This window comes from Lycorma delicatula, chromosome 1 (assembly GCF_047948215.1).
Source record: "Lycorma delicatula isolate Av1 chromosome 1, ASM4794821v1, whole genome shotgun sequence".
NCBI lineage: Eukaryota > Metazoa > Arthropoda > Insecta > Hemiptera > Fulgoridae > Lycorma > Lycorma delicatula.
The window spans coordinates 266,905,323-266,930,972 of record NC_134455.1 but is presented as its reverse complement, the minus strand read 5'-3'; the positions used below and the strand labels follow the sequence as shown (position 1 = coordinate 266,930,972).

At 33.1% G+C, this 25,650-nt stretch overlaps 1 protein-coding gene across 1 annotated transcript in view; it reads left to right on the top strand.

Annotated features, from left to right (window-relative positions):
* The window catches only part of Pde6 (phosphodiesterase 6), a 215,056-nt gene that overhangs the window by 121,195 nt on the left and 68,211 nt on the right, over positions 1-25,650 (top strand). The window contains exons 5-7 of the mRNA XM_075354878.1: positions 4,794-4,952; positions 15,874-15,963; positions 19,941-20,084. Of these exons, the coding sequence (XP_075210993.1) occupies positions 4,794-4,952; positions 15,874-15,963; positions 19,941-20,084 (393 nt within the window). The remainder of the gene's footprint in view (positions 1-4,793; positions 4,953-15,873; positions 15,964-19,940; positions 20,085-25,650) is intronic.

Here is a 25,650-nt window from a genome sequence, read left to right as displayed (position 1 = left end):
ATGACTAAAAATATTTAATTCTAGTAACCTGTTATTTTTAATTATTTTAGCTTAAATTACATTTATCATTAATTTAATTTATGAAAGCTACTTTTTTGCCAATATTTTAGGTCTCAAATTTTACAAAATTCAAAGGAAAGGGAATTCTGTAATTGTACATAATTATTCTAGGTACTATGGTACAAAAGCAAGTAACACGAGTGATGTAATGTTTATAAAAATGAAAAATTGTAAGTCACCAAACATGTTCTGATTCAGGAGTTAGAATTTAAAACTGCCTTACTTATTTAAAATCTTTTTAGTTTGTTTAAAATCCATTAATTTCACACTGGTTTCAACTTAAAAATTTATATAATTGTATTCTTTTTGTTTTGAAGCAAGAAACGAGGTTTCATTCTAATAGGATTGTGACAAATCTCTATGGTATGAATTGTAGATGTGGTTAAGATAAAACTCCTGTGGCAGACTGCGTGAAAAAATTTCAGTAAACCATGATTATGATGATTTATCTTTACAGATAATGAATATTAATTAATCCATTAATATTTTTATTTAACTGTCAATATTCAACTTTTTTTTCAATTTACCATTACACATTAGGAGAAAAATAAAATATAATTTTACAATTAAAGCTTTTCTAAATTAAATTTTTATTTTCCGTCAAATAATTTCCTTTGAATTATATACTCTTCCTAAATTTAATATCCATCAACAGATTACAAGTAAAAGTATATTTATTATATATATATGTGTGTGTGTGTGTGTGTGTATATATATATATATATGTGTGTGTGTGTGTGTGTGTGTGTGTGTGTGTGTGTGTGTGTATATATATATATATATACATACACACACATATATACAGACAGAGTGATTCCAAATCTCTCGAGAGATGATGCTATAGCCAAAACTAAGAAAAAAAGTTCATATAAACATAGGTCAGAAAACCATTTGTTTATTTTAATTTATTGTTGATAAATAGATTTTAATTGAGGTTTTTTTAATAACCAAATTTTTATTTATTCATTAAACAAAATACGTCTAACACAAATTGTTATTTTTGAATATTAATATTATTTATTATTATATTATTTTCATGATTTCAATAATATTTCATTTTGTTGTATTATTTTCAATATTATAATTTATTACATGATAACATTAATAAAATTATTTCAGCTGAGATCGTGTTCGAGTTATTTATTTTTATTCGGGAGGAAATGAAAACTGGTTTTTTAATCTAGAGTGACTCACTTCAAAAATTTTTGCCATAATTTTATGATTTATGAATGGCTTGAATAAATAAGATATCATTTTCTTTATCATAAAACATTTAACATCTTTTTTATAACATAACATTTTAAAAAACCAGCGGTTGCAAAGATATTAACAATTGAAAGGTCTACACGGCCACCATTTTGAAATGGAATGAGATATCAAGTTCATTATTTTTATACAAGTAAATCTGTAGATACTCTTGCAGTATATTAAATTAGAGCTCCGATACATTTAACCATTTGTGAAAAATAAATTTTTATGATAAAATTACAAAATGGCGGATAGCCGGTAAACTAAGTTTCCCGACACATATTGATATAAAGTTTTTTCTACCATCCCCTGGATTCTTGAAACAGTTTTAATATACACTTTGTATACATATAAATAATTCAAATATTATATATATATATATATATATAATTTGTTAAATGACTCTAATAACACTCATTCAACTTAATTAGTTCACTTAGTAAAAATTAAAGTTGTCACACTTACAATACCTTATATACTAGAGAGTTTGTTGAAAGACCATTTTGGTCTAAACTGTGTTTCGTTGATGAAGTTGTAACTCCTAAATATACTTGTTTATGTAATCGAAAGCAAAAAAGATACTCTTAATTTGATATTGTGAAAATTCAATAGATTATAAAGATATTTAAAGGAAGATTTTCCAGTTACATTAATTTAGTTTTATTTTAAGGGTAAGTCTGAAGGTAGATTGAGGTTCATGAGTTTAATTCTGTGACTGCAAATATATTTTTGTACTTAAATAAAAATAATCCTAATATAACCTTATTTGTTTATTTATCAAGAAAATTTATATTATCACACTTGTTTCTTCTTAAAACTGTTTTCAATTTTATTTGTTATGAGAGTTGTTCATAATTACTATACAAGAAAGATCAGAGTAATTTGAACTCAAACGTAAAATTGAGTAATATTGTTGTTTCATTTACTGAAAACATACACCCATATTTGCTACATATGATAAAGGAATTTAAAGGAAATGTTTATAGACGGACAAGACATAATGCAGTTTCATCTCAATGTCATCTCCAAGATATTTAGACCACTTTTTTAATTAAAAATAATCAAATGGAAGAAAAAATTCAGTATGTTTGTTAAATCATTTTTAACTCACAAATAGTTTTGTTTATTGCTTAAATTGCCTCACTTTCTTATCAGTTGGATTTTTAAATGGCAGTAATTTTATTCTACATTATAATTTAACTCTTACCTTTAATAAAAAAAGATTATAATAAAAATAATAAATTATAAAACTTCCTATAATGCTGTACCATTTCCACTACTTAACACTTAGCCAACCTCCATGAGGAATAGAACCATCTCTGTCTTTAATCCATAAGATCCTAAGTTTAATATCAGTCAGGCTTAGCCTTTTTTACACAATTTCTAAAAGTAAATAAATTATAAAAAAGAATTTGATAATCTATAAAAATTTGAGATATAGGTCTGGAAAAGGTGAGTTAGATATAAGAGCTAGATACCAAATAAATTAAGATTGATGCAAAATATTAATAAAATAAGTTTAACTAAATACAATAATTAACTTATTATAACTGTTAACATTTTGAAAATTTATTTGATCAGAGAAATTTATCTGTACTATCTGAATTAAATCCCTTTGATTGCTTAGGCAAATAATGAATTTTTAAGCTCTCTCTTTTGTAATGCAAGAAAACATTTTCTACATTTTGTCCTTTCAAACATAAGAAAATATTTTGTATCAGCAAATCAATACACCATATGCATAGCTATGCTGAGTTTGAATTCAGTTTACAAGCAGAGTGTATGAAAGAATTGGAGTTAAAATTCTGTTTTTCACATGATTCATTTGTTATATGTTTCTAGTGCTTCTGGAACGTAAACCTTCTGAAAGTAAAACTTCTGAATAAAAACCTTTTTACTAGTTTCAACTTCTTACCGGTGATTTTAAAGAAAATCCTGAAATATATTTTCATAAAATTTCATCGTTATCAATCTATCCCAAAGTTTTTATTTTCTAGTCAACTTGTTACACACGTCCACTGATGTTGTTTCCTGATGAAAAAACATACTTGCCCAGTTTAATTCCATATTTCACCCTGATTTTTTCTGTACTGTAGAGAAATTACATTTAGAAACAAATTCTAATTTCTTTCCCAATTGAATTCCACTACAAATCCAGCTTTACACTTTTAGGAATAGTTTAAAGGGAAAACAATTTTTTTTTTACAGAATATAATTATCTGAATTGAATTTCAACATTTTTATCAAATGTTCAGAAGATATAATTTTGTACAAAAGATATAAATTTAGTCCTGTTTAACTAATTTAGGAGTTGTATTGAAAGAAGTAAAACCACCCATATTTAGTTATTTAGTTCATCTAATATATATATATATATATATATATATAACAATATATATTTCAAAAAAATTATATACTATATATATTATATAATTTGTTTTTTTTGAAATTCAAATAATTTATTAACATATTGATCACTGTGTAAATAAAATTTAATATTAAATGAAATGCAAACCACAATACACGGTAAATAGATAACTTAAACTTATCATATAATTCCAACGATCCTGCATCTTCAGTTGTTATTAAATTTGATATGATTATTAAAATATATTTATTTATGATTTGTTAATTTGTCAAAATTTACTTTTGAAAATTTCAAAATATATAAAATATTTTTAAATATATTATTATTATTATATATATATATATATATATATATAATATAACAACACACACATATATATATGTATGTGTGTGTTTTTTATTATTGTAGCATCTTGACAAGACAGAAATATACTGATTCTGGGAAATAAATTTTCATCCCTTTTTCACCTTGAGTGCATCAAGGACAAATTTTTCCTTGGCTACAGCTTACTACATAAGTAGAACATTCTTTGGGAGTAGTAAATCAAAAGATGTTTTGCTTCCTTTTTCTAGAAAAACCTTTAGCAATAACTATACCAATTTTCAGCATCATTAACATTTCCTCTTCAGTTTAGGTCTTAGACCTGTTCTGTCCCTTCAGCATTTCCTTGAACTTCCTCTTGATCTTCCAACCAGTGCAGAGTTCAAGGCTTTTTGAATATTCGATTGTCCTGCATTATTAACACATGTTCTCCTATTTCTCTCTATAAGCAAAACTTTTGTCATGAATAGAAAATAAATCTTTTCAAACATCTTCGTTTTTAATTCTATTCAAACAGGACACACTACTGACATTCTGCTGAAAATCCATCACAACAACCTGCATAGAGCTCTGATTTTTAGACTTTAAAACCCAGGTTTCACAAATGGTTTAATTCAGGTTCAATTGGAAACCTGCTTTTATAGCGCACATGGCAATTTTCAGCTTTCTAACCATTTAGGAAATGATGTAATTAGCATAATCATTAACTAAACATGTCATTGTATTTACAATAGCCAATAAAATATATAACAAAATTACATATTTAGTAATTATATTTTGATTTATTATATTTCAGGATCCAAGATTCAACTGTGAGATAGATATGAGGACAGGATATAAAACTAACATGATCCTGTGTGTGCCAATTTGTAACTATGAAGGAGATGTAATTGGTGTTGCACAGATAATTAATAAAACAGATAACTCAAATGAATTTACAGAACGAGACATAGAAGTAAGTAAAGTCTACACAGTATATATTAATAACTTTACAATCGCAATCATCTTTAATTCATTATGAAATAAATAAAATTATCAGGAAATCAAAAATACTCTAAAAATCATCAGTGGTGTATAAATTACACATTCTTGGTGACCAAACAAATAGTTACTTACAATCAATTAGCATAAAAAATTCTATAAAATATATATTTTAGGAAAAATACAAAAATAGACCCCCCCTAAACAAAGTACAAACAACAAATAAAAATTTCTCATCAACAGATAAACTTAATGTGTAAATATATTATGAAGGAAGTATATTAAATGCAGCCGAATAATATCTAATACAAAATTTAGTGGACAATATTAAATAAACATTAACACTATTTAAACACGTTTATGTAAATACAAGAACCTTCTTTTTTTCTCTCAAGAGCTTCTTTTTCTCTCTCTCACACCTTTTAATGTCTCAACTTTCCTAATGTACTTCCTTCTTACACAGCATCCTACCCAATTTCTCTGTCTATTTATAACAGTATTTATATGTTCCTTCCTTCTATAACCTTTTCTTATTCTCATAGTTATCTATTGAGGGCAAAGTTTAGAGAGCATAGATTTAAATTAGACAAGTTTTATTTAATAACAGTTTCTTAAAACCACTTAAATAGAAAATATATAGGCCTTTAAAGTAATTCCTTTATTTGATAAGAAATATTTGTATATTTCAGTGTACACCTTATCTTATACTGCACGTCTTAATTTTAATGTTGTTAATTATTGTTACTTTAATGTTTATTATTATTATCTTTTTTTTATGTAGTTATCAGGCATCGATTACTAAGGTCATTAGCCCTTGTCAATTCTTAAAATAGAACTATAAATAAAAGATAACACACTACTGATAAGGGTGTAAAGAGCCCCTATCAGCTTCAAAGGACAGCACAAGAAGAAAGTATAAAATAACAAATATCATACACATACAAACACTTTAGTATATATATTTAAAATATATACTTTATAATTTTTAAAACTTACCAATACATGTTTTGAACACACTTACTCCTTGATTAAAGCTCCACAACTGGATGGAATGTAAAAGGTCCCATTTAGTACAAAACAAGACATAAAACAAAAATAAATAAATATCTAAATTTCCTCTCTGGATATAGAAACTTCTATTTGGAAGAAATGCCTTCTAAAATTAAATTTAAAAACAGTTGAAGAGACCGGCTGCATTAAAAAAAGACAGCAAGGCTCTAACAGCACATTCTTCATTTCTCAAAGTTCCTTTATTCCTCCTTCTATTTTAAACTGACAACACAGATCTCTATGTACCCTGCAATCTTCCAGTAAGTATTTGACTGTCAATGGTTCTTGACACACCTCACAAACCGGTTGATTGTTGCCAGTTAACATATAACTCAACATTAGGTTCATATGTCCTATTCGCAGCCTTGTTCTCTCCTCTTGATCGTGGAGGGATTGGTCCACTTGCAAGGAGAGTCCTTCACGGCACTGTTTCATTATTAACCCTTTCCAAACTCTGTGCCATTCACATCTGACACATGCAGACACATGACATTTAACATCACCAGATGTGATGGGAATTTCCTCGAGCACAGGCGCGTCAGCAGCCACTCGAGCTGCCTCATCCATAGCCTCATTTCCAGCAATGCCAGAATCCCAGAATCGACATCAGTGTGCCTTGTGCTCCTTCTTGCTTAGAACTCAGAGCAGTGCGAGTATCACTTTCACCAAGGGATCTGTTGAGTATGCATCCTACAGTGACTGAAGACCACTCATTGAGAGCTGCAGATTGAAAAGGATGTTACATGATCATGCTCACAATACCTCAGAGCTTGCCAAATGGCATACAACTGCGCAGTATAAACAGATGCAATAGCCGGCAATGGAAGACATTGCCAACTCCGTGCGCCGTTTTAGAGCCATCCGTGTATAAAACCAGCTCCTGATCGTGTTCGCTCACAATCTCTCGAAAACGATGAATTATTTTTCGAGAATTACGTTGCTTAAGAGATGGTAAATCTAATCGACAAAGGATCAACGGAAATAGACACGGTGGTGATTTACACACCGTTGATTGAACAGCTCTGGAAAACACATTGTCGTATTTATCCATCAGTTCTCGAGCTCTGATTCCGGCTGGCCTGGTATAGGTCTGACGCCGGTTGTAAGCTTCTTGGAAAGGATGTCTTATAAATGCTTGTCCATTTACATTATGCGGTGGTAATGTAACATTGACCGCATAGCGCAGTAAGAGGATTTCTCTTCGAAAACGTAGTGGAGACAATCCTAATTCACATATAAGGCTGTCGACGGGACTAGTGCAAAACGTTACAGTCGCATGTCGAATTCCGGCGTTTTGTACGACGTCCAAGCCTTTTAGACAGCTCTTTCGAACCGAGGAATAAACAATGCAGTCGATTCTTGATTGTATCAATGAGGTATACAGACGTAGAAGAACTTCTCGACCCGATCCCCAATTGATATTCGATACACATTTGATTATGCTTAATTTTCGTTTGCATTTTGCTGCTAATTGACATATATGATGTCGTCATGTAATCTGTTCTGGCGTCATGTAAAACGCCTTTAGTAAAACACCTTTGAGTAAAAGCTTCATGTGATGACACCTTTATCGAAGATTAGTCCCACAAGCTTGATATCTTTATATGGAACTTCAACACCCTTTATTGTTAATCGTGGACTAGGGTGAGCTCCTCTAAAGCGACAAAAATGTACGCCGCATGGCTTTTCAGTTGAGAACCTGAAGCCATATCAACGATATCATTAATTGCTTGTTGCAACTTGTACCGGACCATTGCAGTTTTCGTGCTGGCATAGAAGACCGCCAGATCGTCGACATACATGCATTTACCAATGCCCACTGTTATTGTTTGGAGAATCCTATTGACGGCAATTGTTAAAAGAGTACCGCTAAGGAGTTATACCTGCGGAATTCTATTCTGCAATCGCCTACATGTCGAATAGGTGTTGCCAACACGTACTTTTATAGGTCGTTGAGATAAATAGCTGGCGATAATCATGGGGAGATTTCCACGTAGTCACCGTTCATGCATTTGTTTTAAAATCCTATGCCCCCAGTTCATGTCAAATGCTTTAACAAGGTCAAAAAGTACGCCTACGAAGTACTTCTTGTTAATAAAACCATTCTGTATAGAGTTCTCAAGAATTATCAGTCGTAGAATGACGCTTTCTACAGCCGATTTGATACGAAGAAAGAAGTTGCTTCCTTTCTAATAATCATTCTAAATGACCATTTATCATTTTATGTAAGAGTTTGTCGATACACGATATTAAAGATATCAGTCTGTAACTCTTGATGTCTAAAGGATCTTTTCTTTGTTTCAAAAGCGGTACGATCACTGCTTCTTTCCATATTTGTGGATATGAGGCCTGGGCCCATATTCCATTAAATAAGTGTAATATCCACGCTTTATATCGTCATTAAGATTTTTGACGAATACATTGGAATATCGTCATATCCAGGTGAAGTATTACTGGACTTTTGTAGAACATGATTGAATTCGACGAATGAAAACCGTATGTTGTAGAAAACGTCGTTTTTCGATACAAATTTTAATACTATTTGTTCTCTTGAGATGCGAATGAAATTTTCGATGTGATGATTTTCATTGCTACTTACGGTTTCAACTGATCTGCCAACAATTCAAATATAGCTTTTTGATCGATTACGACGTCACCGGCTTGTTCAAGCGCGTTTATTGAACGGCTATCGGACCGGCTAGCTAGAGCCTTAACTTTCTTCCATACTTGCGTAGCAGGTGCTCTGCTATCGATGGAGGATGAATATGCCTCCCAGGATACTTTTTTCGCAGATAATATGGTACGTCTGGCGTAGACATTATGTCTTTTATAAGATATTAAATTATCCAGGGTAGGACGTTTCTTGAATAAATTGAAGGCCTTCTTTTTCTTACTAATCGCTATACTTATTTCAACGCTCCACCACGGTACTGTGGGTTTCGTCGAGTTTGCGATGGTTTTAGGAATATTTTTCTTCGCTAAATTTATAATTGCTCGCGTTGGTACTTTTCTGTCTTCATCAATGTTCCCAGCATAACCTGGCATAACGATGTTGTTTGTATAATCAGTCCAATCGGCACGTTTAACATACCATCGTCGAATAAAATTTGGTGCTTTTTGCCGTACATTTGTTTTGATTATAACTAGAAGGTGGTCGCTTCCATGAAGGTGTTCATCAACTTTCTAAACCAAGGACACCGACAAAGCCGGACTGCAAAACAACAAATCTATCGCCAAAGTTTCACCGTTTCGTATATTGAAAGAGGTGTTCCTGTACTTCTGTTTAGCAGGATTAGCTCGGTCTTTGATTTAAATTCTTCGACAATGCGCCCTCTGTTTTCTAATCGTTGTGAACCCCAAAGTGGGTTATGTGCATTGAAATCCCCTAGTAAAATTATTGGTTCTGGGAGTTGGCCATATAAGTTTTTAAGAACATCGATGTTCCAGTTTCCGTCAGGTAGATAGATGTTACAGACTGAAACATCAACCGGAGATCGTAGACGTACAGTTACAGCTTGTAACGTAGTATTTAATCGTATTCGTCGAAAAGGCAGATGTGAACGTACAAGAGTGGCAACACTATTTGCTCGCCGATCAACATCTGTTGAACATCTGTTCAACATGTCGGTTCAACATCTGTACGTATTACATTTTATCTACGTAGATTAAAACCATGTTCTGGCTTAAATTGAGTTTCTTGAAGACACTCGCATGTAGGGTTATGCTCATTTATAAGTAGTTGAAACTCAGACAAATGTGAGACACAACCATTAATATTCCATTGTATTATATTTTTCATTTTTTTATGGGCGTGATTTACCTTTTTACCATCCTTTTTTGCTTTTTCGTAACCGTGATAAAACTTGGTCAGTGTGACCTCACAGAGCTGTAGTCACTTTCCTGATCCGAGACTATAGCAGACGAGAACCGGTGTATTCAACGAGGTATGGCCGTTGGCTCCGAGACCATAGCAGTCTCAGTTTTTGGCAGAGTTGCGCCCTGTGTTGAACCAGGATTTGCTGGTTTCAGCAATCCGGTTGAGGATGTGTATACTACAGGCGGCAACGGCGGGTGAGGTCCCATCGTCGCGATTTGCGTTGTTTTCATTTTCTCTAAAACCACTTGAACAAAGGTACCGCTCTTCTGTGGCCTCTGTTCTTTTGGTTTTTGATTCCCTTGAGGGAGATCTTGAGATCCCAGAGGACATTTGATTTTTTAAAAACTCGTTATTCCTTAATTATCACCATTGGATTGCTATTTATAAAGTTTATCGTTGGGCTTAGGATACTGTTTATCGTTGCGCTTAGTCTCAATAATCTCCTGTATTACTGACATCGATGGTTTTTTTAAACTGATTTGACTGTTGTCTACTAGTCGGCGGCACTGATTTAACTGTAGCGAATATCTTTTTTAGATATTTGTCTAAAACTGTATTTATATCTGGTGTCAATTGCTTTATTACGCTTTCAATTAGCTGTGCCGAAGATATATGTGTGTTAGAGGCAGCTGCCTGCACAAAGGATTTCTTTCTCAGCGTTTAAGTGTTAATTATTTTCCTCGCTTCAAGATAACTAATTTTTCTAAGAACTTTAGTCTCTTGTATTGCAATTATTTTTTTTGAAGGTAGAACAATTTTTAGATCTTGCTGAATGTTGTCCTCCGCAATTTACACATGAAGGGGTTTTCTTGTAGGGTTCATCATCATGGATTTTTTCGCTTTATGCACAAATCTCTTCGCGATTGCATCTGTCGGAGATATGACCAAAACCTTGGCATTTGAAACATCTCATCGGCGGCGTGATATAAACGCGCATATCCACCGATGGATTCCGGCTCTAATTTTTTCAGGCAACGACGGCATATTAAAGGTGAGGACATGAGAGGAAGAGGACAAGACTTCTCCATTCCTCTTCATGTTTAATCCCCTATATGCGATGACATCTTGCGACGCCATTTCGCTAACAATATTCTCTTCACTACAATTAAGTCACGGCAAATACTACTCCTTTAGAATAGTTGAGTGTGCCGTGAATTTCGACAATAACATCAACGTTTGCCAATTGTTTCATTTGTAATAATTTTACTGATTGTACGTCGTTCAGCGCTTCAATGAATAATCCAGCTTGTTTCTTTTTAGAGACCTTAACTGGTCCTTTCGTTGCAAGTTCTTTAGCTATGACGAAGGGACTTGTCATTGAAAAATCGGTTTCCTATCCATTGTTTCTTTTGAATACTAGATATTTTGGTCGAGAAGTTCCTCTTGACTGAACTGTCGGCGCAAATCGCAAATCTACACTTTTCTTCTTCTTCGACGATGAAGTCGAAGGAGGAGAGACTTCAGAACGAGGGCGTTTGCCCTCAAGGTTGTCTGTGATTACCGAACGAGGATTTCAGATTTTAGGATCCATAAGATGTTTTAAAAAATTTCGTCTCCCTAGCTCCCCATCCACCACGGAGCCACACATTTGGAACACCCATCCGGACGCCAGGGCTAACAGAGAGATATAGATCCCAATTCACCCCAAACAGGAAATCAGTTCTGTCAAGGTATCTCGGGCTCTCACCTGTCTACCCGTCCCTCCCACAGGCAGAAGGTATAGTCGTAAACGAGCCGATTGACCGGCAGTGGTTATCAAACCTCATTAGCCTCGAGTCCTATTTAGCCAAAGCAGGGGCCAAAGCGCTGTGTTGTTACATCCAATCGTTGTTTTCCACACCGATGGCGAGGTTCCATTCAAGCGCCAATATCCCCCTTTCTAGCAACACAGCTCACCGCGCACGGCAAACACGTTGGGGAATTCAGGCTCTAGATGAAGAAAGAGCATGATCTACACTCCCATAACCATAATCGCCCAGAATGGACTTTTGACGATAGCTCCCTTAGACGGCTTGGAGTTTTTTTACAAGTCTTAATTAAGTACAAAACCGTTGTCCTCCCTGAACATGGATCGTAGATGTTACTGATTCGGATATGAAGATGGATTTACTTCAGGGGATTTTTTTTTTTGTTTATACAGGCATCGACTTCTACAGTCATTAGGCCTCTTCCCATTCTTTAAAATAGTGTTAAAATCACCATCAGGTTCGTCATATGTGAGGGTGTAAAAGACTCTTACATTTTATTTAAAAACACCAAAATTAACAACGCAGAACATTTAAACACAAACACTGACAACACTTAGGGTGTAAAAAGCCTCATATTAAAATGAAACAATAAATAAACAGACAAAAACAAAGAAAAATGAATGCCTTCACAATACCAACATTATTAAAAAATATCCATATTCATATAATTAAACTAAATCCCTTAGAGATTCCTTAACACAGCTTTAATTTTCTTAAAAACTTGTTAGTAGTCCACTGGCGTGCAGATATGCAACTATTTTTTCTGCATTTCCATTTTCCAAATCAACAGCAATACTGTTTCTTAGACCAACCCTCTTTCTGAGGTCTTCATATATGGTACAGTCTTTTATTAGATGCTTGACTGTAACTGTTTTAATACAAACACCACACATTGGTCTTTCTTCACCGGTTAGCAAATATGAATTTGTTATTCGTGTGTGACCGATTCTAAGTCTGGTCACCGCCACTAGTTCTCGGCGAGTCAGCTTCACGTCGCTCTTCCATTTATATGGAGACAAATACAAATTAAATACAAATTAACTGCGTTAATTTGTATTTAATCTTCTCCATTCATTACTCCATCTGTTTCTTACTGCATTAGTTAGACAATTTTTACCATTCGTACAGGAATTATATCCAAGTTATCATGAACTGTTGCCCTTCTGACAGCTTCGTCTGTGCTTTCATTTCCTGCAATACCAATATGCCTGGAGTCCATACAAGTACACATCACTGTCCTCATCTATTTAAAACATATTAAATCAACAGGATGTTTGCAAAAAGGATGTCCTTAATGTTCTTGTTCCGAATCGCAGTAAGTGCACTTAACAAGGTGGAACATATAAGCACTTTCTCTTCGCAGAAATGTTCAGAGTAGCGAAGAGCTTGCTGTATGGCAATAAGTTCTCCCGTATAAACACTTCCCATATCTGGCAGTATTCAAGAATGGGCTTCTCCATTTGCATATATGGAGCATCCAACACCGTGTTCGGTTGTAAAACCGTCAGTATAATTTTTTATGTACTCGTAACTGCCGACGATTGATAAAAATTCCTGCTGGATGATTACTGCTGGCTTCGCTTCTATTTTTCCATGGAAGAGATCCAGTCTTGAGTTTACCGCTGGTAAAAGCCACGGTGGTATTTCTCTTGTAGAAATTGCTAACGTCTCTGGTAAAACAATTTCATATTTTCTTGTCAGTTCGTGGTACCTTATTCCGGCTGGTCTGAAATAGGTATTCTCTGATCCCTCTGAAGTGTGCAGAGAATTCTGGGACTTTATTGATTGCTTTGGTGTTTTCGCTTTCGATACCGTGTGTACCTTCCGATATTTTCAGGGCGAGCTAATTGCATTTTGCAGCTGCTGTGTAGCATCGATAACTTTAGACTCAACCTTTGCTCCACTCTTACGGTGTATAAGGCACAGGTTTTTGTGACACGTATCCGCCTAACTGCGACAAAGAGGTGGCAATGACTTCTGGTCGTAAGCCCCCGTCACAAGTAAGGGAATATTCCCTAGTCCTACTTGCATTCTTTTCAGAACGAGGGCAGTAATCCGTGATTGTATTCTTATAACCGATCCAGAAGCGGCTAAAAGATACTAAAAGTAACAGGGGAATACAGAAAATCACCAGCTATCCGTGGCTTGCTGCAGACAGTAGTCACATTTGTGGACTTCAATTTTTCATAGTAGGAGGAAGACAGCGAGTTTGTTTAAACCTCAGGGTAGCGAGGTTAGAGTACCTCTGCCCATGCTAAACAACTGACCAACATGGTCAGTACGTGGTCAACTGACCAACTGTTCGTTAGTCCTGGGCGGAAGAAGAAAGCGGAACTTTTGCCGTTTTACTCGAGATCAGAAGGTGAATGCTCGGACATGGATGTAGGGACATCCACCCAGAGAGTGAAAGGCAACTCTCTGGGAATTGGTCGTGGAATTCAAGGCACGCAGGGCAGACCTGGAAGTTCTGTCTCGCTGCTCGCTGCGGCACAGCAAAGCATCGACAGTCTTCTGGATTTTGTTGAGAGTCTCCACAGCGTTAGTGCAGGCGCGAAGAGCAGGGGCGTTCCACGTCTGAAGCATGTCAGGGGCGTTCTTTCTGCTTTAGCAGACGACTTTGAAAAGTTGGCCTCAAAGCCCAAGGAGGTAAAAGTAGTTCAGGTTCCGGTGCCTGCTCCCGAACAGCCGAAGCGTTATGCTGACGTTGTGAGAGGCAAGCGAGAAGCTAGCCAAACTTTGAAGCAGCCCGAGATGTTTTTTATCAATAAGACTGAGGAGTCATTGTCTACGACATTGACTGGTGGCTATCCGATGAGGAAGTTCTGTCTCTCGTTCGGGAACAGAACACCGTTTGGATGAGGCCAAACTAAGGAAGAGTGTAGGTTATTCTTCAAGACTGGTAAGCGTGATGCCCAGCGGTATCACGGCGTTTTTGAGCTTGACACTGGTCTCTTTAAGACGTTTGTGTCCGAGGGTAGATTGTATGTCGATCTAACGTCCTATAGGGTTAAGGAGTACGTGGATATACAAAGGTGCTTCGAGTGTTACCATTTTGGCCACAGAGCCAAATTCTGTAAGTATGAGTCGGTCTGCGAAATTGTGTCGAAGAGGTCACAAGCGCGACAATTGTCTGCAGAAATCCAAAGCTCCATCAGGTAAATGAAATTAAAATGTATAATCATTTACCTTAGTTCATAACATTTGTAAAAAAAAAAAAAAAACATGGAATGTAACAATGAATAAGCAAAATCTATTTTCAGTCCTTGCCTGTTTCATTATAGAAATCATTTTTTTTGTAAGGAAGATATTCATTAACCAGTACTAGAACTCAATTTTATGAACCAAAAAAAACATCATTTAAGAAAATATTGTTTGTTTAATTCTAACTTCTCCTTACAGAAAACATAACATTGTTAGTTAATCCTATTTGAAGAATTGTAAATTTGACTTTGAATTATTTGAATATTGTCTTTAGTACAATACTAATAACATTTTTTGTTTTGCATACATGTGCATTCACATATGCCAATCAACCCCAATATCCTGATCAGAGGTAGTTTCTTTGTTGACTACTCTTAAATATATGAATATTTGTATATCTAGTTTTATATATAATGAAAATTATAATTATTGTAGATGACATATTTGTAAATACTTTATTGTTTGTATAATGTATATGTTGTGCAGCTGAGAATATTTTAGATTAACTCTGGCAGTTAGTAAAATGTGGGTTAGTAATCAATGAATATCAACTGCTAGCAATTATTACAGATTATTTTGTAAAACTTCTCATAACATAACAGTGCTTTCTTATAATACAAGTATATATCCATCTACTGTTTTAGACAATCAACATACACAGACATCATATCATTATTGTGGTCTTTGTTTCATGGGCAAATTTTAACAATTCGATAATTGTTAAAAAATAAATAATTCATGTAGCATAATCATTCTTACTGTTTATAATAATTACATACTCGTATACCATAATGCTAAAATGAATAATTAATTTTACTGTTTGGTGAGGTTTGATTTATTTAAGCTGCACTGTGCTGTAAATATTATTTTAACAATTTGTAAAAAAATCATTGGCAATTATGCTAGCAATAGCATGAACTGGCTACTAATATTTCTTAGTGTAAGTGTCACTTCAAAACATTCTCAGCTATAATTTTGGTAATATTTTTCATTAGGAAAAAAATTATTTCTTACTTCAGGTATTCCAGAGGTATCTTACCTTTTGTGGTATAGGAATTCAAAATGCTCAACTCTTTGAGATGTCTGTGCAAGAATTCAGAAGAAATCAGGTAACTATTATTATTAACTTTTTTCAATTTTGGCTAGATCCTATTCCCTTATAAAATTCTGTAGCATTTCTATATAAAATAAATAGTTTCTGTTACTCTTCTAATTATTACATTGATGAATTAATAATCATAAGAATGTGTACATTAAGAGTAAAGTGTTAGGAAATGTTTTCTTGTTAACAGTGTTACTGCTTATAGCTGATGATCTTAAATTCAAAATAAATTCAAGTGATTAAAAAAAAAACATTGCAGTAGAACCTAAAATTTATAGACAAAAATTACCTTATTTAAAGTCAATTGTGAGCATATACTGTCAGCAGACCAACTCCAGCTATTGGAAGGCTGCATCATCTAGGGTATAATTACATAGTATATAGTTTAAAATTTACACTCATTCATTTTTTTGATGATCATCTTTTAATGACAGTCTTAAATTTTTTAAACTTGTACAATTTTTAAATGGGTTTTTATGATTAATTAAAATGAGATCATACTAAAAATTCATTACATTTTTTTAATCACATTGTCAATATTATCTTGTAAAAACAAAGAGAAAAGAAGGGTGGAAAATTATGTTTATGATAGAAGCAGAGAGTACAATAGAAAACTGAAATGAAATATTGTATTTCTACCAATATTGTTCACAATAAACTGATAAATCCTTTCAAAGTCAGACAGTAAATCAGAGGATAGGGAACGTTTGCATTGTAGCTGAGCTGGGTTTTGTTATTTAGCATAACACTGCTATTAGTAATCCCTATATCATTAAGAAACCTTATCTGCAGGATACTTTCTGTTATACCACTACGAGATTAGTTGCAACTAAATTGGTTATGTACTTTACTTTTTGATCTTTAATCCTGTATGATTTATTGTTTTAAAATTAAGTTGAATTGCTATTTCAAAATTATTTTTAATCTTCTTCAAAGTACATTTTGTAAATCTCTTTATGTTTGAAATCTCTTTAAGATTGAAAAGAAAACACTATACAATAATATAAAGAATACAAATTATGAATATAAATATAAAAAAATAGTAAAATGAGAGCTTTTACTTTTTTTAAATAAAAAAAAAAATGTATATACTTATCAAAAGAATGAAAAAATAAATCTCCTATCATTTATCAATAAATTTGAAATACAAGATAATAAAAATTACAAAAATAGCTGGATTGTCTTTAATTGCATTAAGCACTAACCATGCTGTTCAATATCTGACCCATCTTTTTTGTTTTGATAATTACCACATACACTCTCTTAAGTGGTTGGTGGGAAATTCTACGCTGTCATACTGGATGTCTCAAAAAACAATCAACTGGAATACTGGCAAAACCAAATAACACATCTTGTGCTTACTTTCCAGCATATTTGCTACCTACTGCAACCTATATTCCTTGAATAGAGGTTCTTGATGTCTGAAAAAGACCCTACTGTTTCACTACCCTGTAGACACTACTGGATAACCCAAATGACAATTTGAGACAGGCAAGAGGCCAGTAAATAAGCAATCAAGTTTGTCATCTTCTTGCACAGCAGATGAATGAGATTGCAGAAATTGGCATTGAGTTAAATATGGATCAACCCTCAAAGATTTTCTTCACTCTACATTTTCTAGTAGACCTGGAGTCTCAATGACGCATTTCAGTTTAGATGATGTGGGTGTAAGGAATAGTGGAAATGAAATAATCTTTCTAATTTCTACAGTGACATTTAAAATGCAATTTGAAAACCATCATGTGTTTCTCCTAAGAATTTTTTTCTTAAAACATGGAAATTTTTCATGCGACTGAGAGGAAGGCTTAGGATTTAAGAATGACATACTAAAATCAGAGTATTTCATTATCACAAAAAAAATTTTGACTTCACCAAAATGAAACTCTTTTTTATCCATAAGCTGAATAAGTATTCACAAGGTGATAAGTATTGCTGTTGCGAGGCTTTTTCTGTAAAACTTCATATGAAGTTTAACAGAAATCGTCAATAAACTGGCTTCTCCAATTATCTCAACATTCAAAGAGGAGACACTTTGTAGCAGACTATAGAGTAGACAACCTCAAACCATCTATCGAGCTCTGATAAGTAATCTATTTTGGACTCAACTCAGTAATTGTTCTACAAGATCACAGACTAATTCCAACATATGACTGACATCTCCTGTGTCTTTGTTGTGCATGTTGACCTGTTTCATTAGAAAAGGAGATCATGACATTTTAGGGAAACCATCAGATGAAGTAGAATCTGCAGTTGGGTGTTTCAGCAGAAGAGAGAAGACTTTTATGGATAATTCTAGTTCACTAATGCTTCATCCAACAATGCCATATAACCTTGAGAGCAAATGCTCTTTTACTGAAATTTGTCCTTCTACATTACCAGTGGTAAAGAAAACAAAAAGTTTCAAATTGAAAGCCCCAGTGAAGTTGACCCAGAAGCTCAAAACTGCATAACTTATAGTTTGAAGATGTGCTATGGTTGTAGAGAGACCTGCCACTTCGAGACTATCATTAGTAAAGTGACCTGTCATTTAGAGAGGGTGCCACTCTATGAGGATATTTTGAACAATACAGACAAAAAGTTATATTCTGTAAATTGTAATGATCAGAAGGAGAAGAAAGGCCAGCCTTCTTCCTCCTCTGCACCACATAGAAGTTCAATGACTGATGTTACTGAGGAAGACAAAATCCAGTATTCATCAGTTGATATTAGAACTTGCTTTTCACTACCAATGTAATGCTTTCTCAATCAGTGTTCTGATAACACAGCCACTAATTCCAGGTTAGATGAAGCTTTATGTGTACAGACATAAAATAAATTTAAAAGAACCATGTGAGGATGTCCTGTGAGGCATTAATTAAGGCAGATAGCATTCCCAAGCAGACAACATGATCAGAAACTATCCTGTCAATAAAACTGAAGTAATAACTTCATAGCAGTAATAATAATAACTTAACAGTAGTAGAAGTAATAACCTTAAGCTAGGTATGATGCAACTGAACAAGAGATTAGCTTAAATAAGGATAAGACTTAGATAAATCAGTTCTAAAACTGATTTGACACAGACCCCATTCTTTATTTTTCTGTTTAGCCTCTAGAACCACTGTAAAGTATTACTTCAGAGGATGAATGAGGATGATGTGTATGAATGTAAATGAAGTGTAGTCTTGTACAGTCCCAAGTTGACCATTCCTGAGAAGTATAGTTAATTGAAACCCAACCACCAAAGAACACAGATTCCTGGACCACAAAATAATCAGAGATAATTAAAGGCTTTATAAGCACCTCAAGTGTCACCATAATTTTTATCCTAATGGTGGTGGAGGTTAGGAAATAAGAAAGGAAAGAATGATAGAAATGAGAATAGCTTAACAAAAGTCAAATGTCATGCCAGGGCTTCCCATAAAGAAGTTTCTAGGAACTGTAATTTCACACCTTATATACTCCCTATTTTGAAAAACAATCACTAATGACTGCTTCATGTGTTTGTGCACCTAGCAAATTGTTACCATCAAAAAATTAATTTACACAAATAGCTCTATATTTGGTAAAATCTATATTTAGTATAATATCTGAGTCAGAAATAATTAAATAATTAGTGATGCTGATTCATTAGGTTTCTAATCAATAAACCCTAATTTGAACCAAGATTAGCCAAAGAACACTAGAAAAGAGGATGCCAAGTAAGCAATTCAGTTAGACAATTGATTATTAGATTATAAAAATGGAATTGTACTACAGAGGATTGATTTATATAACTTAATAATACAGCAGTATCTCTAGAAGGGTTTGTCTCGCATCTAAGGTTGTTCACATAATGAACAATGATTCAGTAGAAATAAAACGATATATTTCATTTTTTAAGGTTTTACTTTGTACCACATATCATCTGTAAGTGCAGTAAGAGCAATATATTTGACAATTCTTTTTAAGCAAAGTATTATCACCATTTTTAATCAAACTTTTAACATCTCTCTTTATTTTTAGATCCTCTTGAATCTTGCTCGAAGTATCTTTGAAGAACAAAGCAATCTTGACTGCCTTGTAACTAAAATAATGACTGAAGCTAGGGATCTTTTAAAATGTGAACGTTGTGCAGTCTACTTATTAGATCCTGAATGTTGTGAAGCGGTACGTATTTTAAAGATTATCTTTATTTATTCATATAATTTTTATTATGATTTATATCATAAAAAAATATTAATTAAATTGGCTATATTAAAAGTATAATTTTTTTTAAAAATATTAATAATTTAATTATATCATAAAAGAATATTGTACTACATGATAAAAAAAAGCATTATTGAAAGATAACTATTTTCAGATGGCCACAAAGTACTCTTACTTCAAAACTGTTTATCAACAATAACAAGTAACTAAAATAATAATCTATTTCACTTATATTAAAAGCCATAAAATTCAGTTTGACATAAATAAAAGATATTGTGAAATGTGCAAATACATATGAAATAGGTATTCCATAACACATAGTATTGAGTGGAGGATTATCATAATTTTAAACTTACTTAATATTTAGAAATATAACTTCAAATTTTTTCATGAGTATTGGGATTTACCTTAAACAATATTATATGGACAAGTTAGTACAAAATAGGACAAGAAAACCAATATTTCCCAAATTCCTAGTAAGATAAGTATAGAATTATTCATATCTTAACCACTTGAGCAAGTTATTTAAACTATTTTTAATTTTAATGAATATAAAATTTCCAGACGCAGTTAAATTATGTTTTTGTCAGATAACTTACGGTTTAACCATACAATAATAACCTTCACCCCAACATGCTATACTGCTTATTATATTCAGGACTGAAATAATCATGAAAAACAATTTTAATATATTTACAGAATAAAATAACTTCAGATAATAGAATTAAATATTACTAAAACTATGTTTTCAGCTTTAGAATCTGATTCTTCCAAAAGAGTCTAGAGTCTAACATTAGACCTTGGTACTTTATACGATTCCCCTGAAAGGATATAATTACAAGAACAAAGCAATAAAGCATCAGATCTCAAACTTCAAATTTTTGGGTAACCAGTAATAATGTAATCAGCCTGTAACCCTTAAAAATAGTTGCAACTCCAATCATATTTAGCTGTTCTAGAAATTTGCTTGATTCCATCCATACTCATATTAAACAAAAAACGTCAGCTCCTCTCTACAACAAAGTTACACCTGATGATGTGTTCCTTGACATCTTAAAAATCATTGCCATCAAAACTCACCAAATTTTTATTTTTCATAAAATTGATAATCTTTTTTGTTTATCAAGAATTGTTAGGGCAGAAAAGCATGCAATTACAGTAATTCAATTAGGAGAATATATATATTGCATTCAGCATAATCAATCTCCAAACACATTAGCAGACACTATTTTAATTTTTTAGCTTTGCTTAAAAAGTATATATTAACATGCCCTCCTGATAAGCCATCTGACAGATGGGATAATCAGAGGCATCGACTCCCTTTACAAGATGGAAAAACTTTTTTTTTAATAAAAGAAAAAATACATATAAATAACAATTTATTTTTTAAATTTAACATTAAACAACACTTTGAAAGAAACTAATTAAAAAATAAGAAACACTCACACCACCTGTAAGAAGATTTAAGAACTTCTGTTACACCCTGACGCAATCTTACTTTCAGCAAGAAACATTTTCTAGAATAGTCTCATCACTCCGTCCCATTTCATGACACGACGGAATATTCCAGAAGTTATTTACCAAGTATATAAGAACACACACATTTTTGTTTGGAGTCAGTGTGGTTGTTACTATCACTCAAATGTGTTGGTAGTGCATGCAAGTTTTTACAACTGTAAAGTTTGTTTTTTCATACTGGTCACCTGCCATCTACTTCATAAAGAATAGATATTAGAAAATTTTTTTGTAAGTAGCTACTATGACATTTATTACATGCCTTTAATTTGCTTTGTATGTACTGTTAAATTACATGAGTGTGCTTAACATGCTTTAAAAGCATGTAACATAAAATTTGTTTTTAATTTTGTTGTTATCTTTCTATGCTTGCCATTGTTATACCACTAGGGATTCTTTTGGATCTTCAACACAAAATAGAGTTTCTTGTTTAAGTTTATAATTTTGTTAAGTTCTTCTAAACAATCAATACTTTTGATGAACAATTAAAATAATTCAAAACATAGTCTAATTAACTACATTGATTTTGGCAATTGCTTAGTTTTCATATCAGTAAAATCGGCTAGTTTCTAGTTTATCTTGAATTCATCAGTAAAAAAAGCAAAAAATTTAACTACCTTGTGACAAATTTATGGTTATGATTTGGATATATGAAAATATCCGTTTTGGGATCCGTGACTCCAAAAAAGTGATTTTTGAAAAATGTCTCTTTCTGACAAACTTTCTACTGATGATTCTTCCTTAAGTTTTTAACGATATAATGGTAAGAGTCATATTTTTTATTTAAGTTCAATTAGTATAAACATATACCATATAAAAATCATTTAGGACAAAATGTCAGTTAGAACCTTCCTTGTCAAACCAATGCAACAGATTTCATGTCCACCACATGTTTGTCCAAATTAAATTAATTTTTTTGTAATGAATTCAAAACGAAAAAAGTACTAGCAGCAGTGATGAAGATGAAAATAAGTAAGTACAACCACACTGTGGTTCAAACATTGCGACTGTGGGGCCTTCTTCTACAGTTCAAACCAATGTGCAACAAAGTGAAATTGAAGATGACAGTTGTCATGAAGAAGATATTAGAAAATTTGTCGGCCTGGTGAGCACTATGCAGGTTTTCAAAAAAACCACCCTTGGAAAATATCTGAGTACCTTTGAAGAAATAAGATTTTGTGACAAATGCTAAACACCTAAAGAGGAAATTCAACCATCAGTGGCTGAATGCATATTCATTATGACTAGCTTACTCAAGACAACTCAAAGATGCTTTCTGTAAATATTGTATGCTGTTTCCACCATCAGTCAGAACGATGAGAGGTGGTTGAAATTCTTTATCCATCAGATCTTTCACTAAGTACAAGGATGTGCACAATTAATGCAAAGCACATGTACAGCCCCAGAGACGTCAGACTGCAATGGAATCTGAAAAATTGTTCATGGAAAGCGTTACAGTGGACACCCAACGTCAGCAGTCTTTACGAAAATTAATAGAAAAAACAAAAATTTACTGTCCTCAATTGTTTCCTGTGTTGTTTTTTCCAGCACATATGATTTACCTCTCCGGGGCAAAAATTTAAGGTACATTGAAGGCGAAGTTATATACTGATACAATTTACACATCGAAGTAGGTGATTAACAACTACACGACCATTTTGGATATGGATCGAAAAGCGCATCATACCGATCACCTTCATCCAAAATGAAATAATTGATCTATGTGGCGCTATAATCAGGAACACATCATCACAAAGATGTAAAAGGCTTACGTTTGCTTCATGTTGGCTGACGAAACCGCAGAAATTTCTGTCAGAGAACAGCTATCTATTGGATTATGTTTCTTCAATAAAAACACCAACGAAATCGAAGAAGATATTTTAAGCTTTGTAGAGCTTGAAGGACTTAATGCCAAAGCCATTGAAGATTTTGTTACAAACTTAAACCTAGCCCCTGATAAGTGTGTGGAGCTAGGCTTAGGCGGATGTTCCACCATATCTTGAAAAGGAGTGTGCAGGCAATCTTGAGACAAGAGTACAAAAAAGCCTTCTACTTCCATTGCTCTTCTCACAATCTTAACCTTGTCATGAACGACTTAAACATTATCCCAGAAATTCGAAACTGTGTTAGAACTATCAAGGGAGAACTAACATGTGTTAGAACTAACATATTTTTTCGAGTCCGTTTCACGATGCAAACTTATTGCTAGCACTCCTAAATTGTGTAGGACTAGCTGGTTAGAAAAATACAACAGTCTCTATGTGTTTAAGGATCATTTCGTTGATATTGTTAAAGCATTAGAGACCTTAGCTAAAGACTGAAATGCACAACAAGAAAAAATGCTTACCAAATGCATGCAGATCTTCATTTATTGTGTCAGTCGAATTAATTGCTAAGTATTCTGCTATACTAGAACCCGTAAAAAATGCACTTCAGTTGAAGACACTTAACTTAGTCAAACCAACCAGCACTTTCAAACTATTATTGACATGCTAGGAGCTCATCAGGATGATGCGGAGAACATCACAACTGCCTTTTTAAAAGAAACAATGCATTTAAATGTTAATTAAGTGCTACTCGCATTGCTGGCCAACAGAAAAATAAAAGCAATCATCTACCCAAAAATCCATCCTAATTTTGGAGAAAGTCTCCAATAATTCCTTACTTTTTTTTAACCTCTGGAACCACCGTTCAGGTATTGCTTCAGAGGATGAGATGGATGACAAGTCTTGTAGCATGTGAAATTATGCCATGCCTGACCAGGAATCGATCCCAGGACCTCCGGATGAAAGGCTGAGCCGCTACCACTCATGTCACAGAGGTCAGCAATAATTCCTTACTTGGATTCCATCAAATCATCTTTAGAAGTCAGATTTTCTGCAGATTGTCTGCATTTTCATTGATTAATTTCCAAGTTACATGATTGATTAATCCAAGTAACATGAGAGATGTTTCTTTGGAGGATTGGAGTGAATGTACTTCATCTTGTGCAATTACTTCAACTTTCTACAATTTAGAAGGCACTGATGGAGAAATGGAACTGTGGTTCAAAATGTGGAATGAGGTACAGAAAATGCCAGACATAACTGAAGCTTTAAAAAAGATCAAACAGTTTCTCCTGACTATTGGAAATATTGCTTTCACAGCCCTGCACTAGTACTATCAAGTGTTCGTTTAGCTCCCTTCATCAAATTAAACATGGCTAAGAAGACATTGGTGAAAACAAGTTAAATGGGTTCACAAACTATTGGTACAAAATTATTTTTAAATAAATATTTTATTCTTCTTTTTTTAATGTGTATTATGGCATCGCAACCCCCTCCTGGACTACCCTTCTGTCATAAAAAGTTAAATTCAAAAAGCTGTGCCCCTTCCATTTTGAGCTAGATACGTCTCTGTATATTAAAGTACTCAATTGCAAAGTTATCAGTGTTAGAACATCTGCACCAATATTTTTATTTGTACTTAATTACTTTTTTTGATTCTAAATTTTTCATTGATTTCAGGAAGTAATACCACTTAGCAAGTAACTAAAGAAAATAAAAAGTTAATCATTAAAACAAATCCTTTTTGCTTTTTGTATGTCATTATTTAACTGACTTTTTAATTTATTGTTATTTATTCAATTGTATTTTTATAGAACATTTACTTACCAAATTTTTCACAGCTACCTTAATTATACACATTATTTCAAAACATTTGTTAAAATAACCATAAGTTTTGCCAATACCATTAGAGGCTAAACTTTATTCTAATTGATATCACAGTCAGCTTATTAAGTTATCAAAACAATTTTATACCTCACAATTCTATTATCACCTAAACTGTTGACATGTCTTGTTGTCATAAATTGATAAGTTTTGTCTAATTCACAATTAAAGTCAATGAAGGTAAATAAAGGATTGTCTGTAATTATAATAGCTATATAATCAATACAAAAGATCTAGTCTTTTTCTAATAGTAACAATACAACATCTGAAAACCACGGGCTCTGTGGCATGAATCTATATTC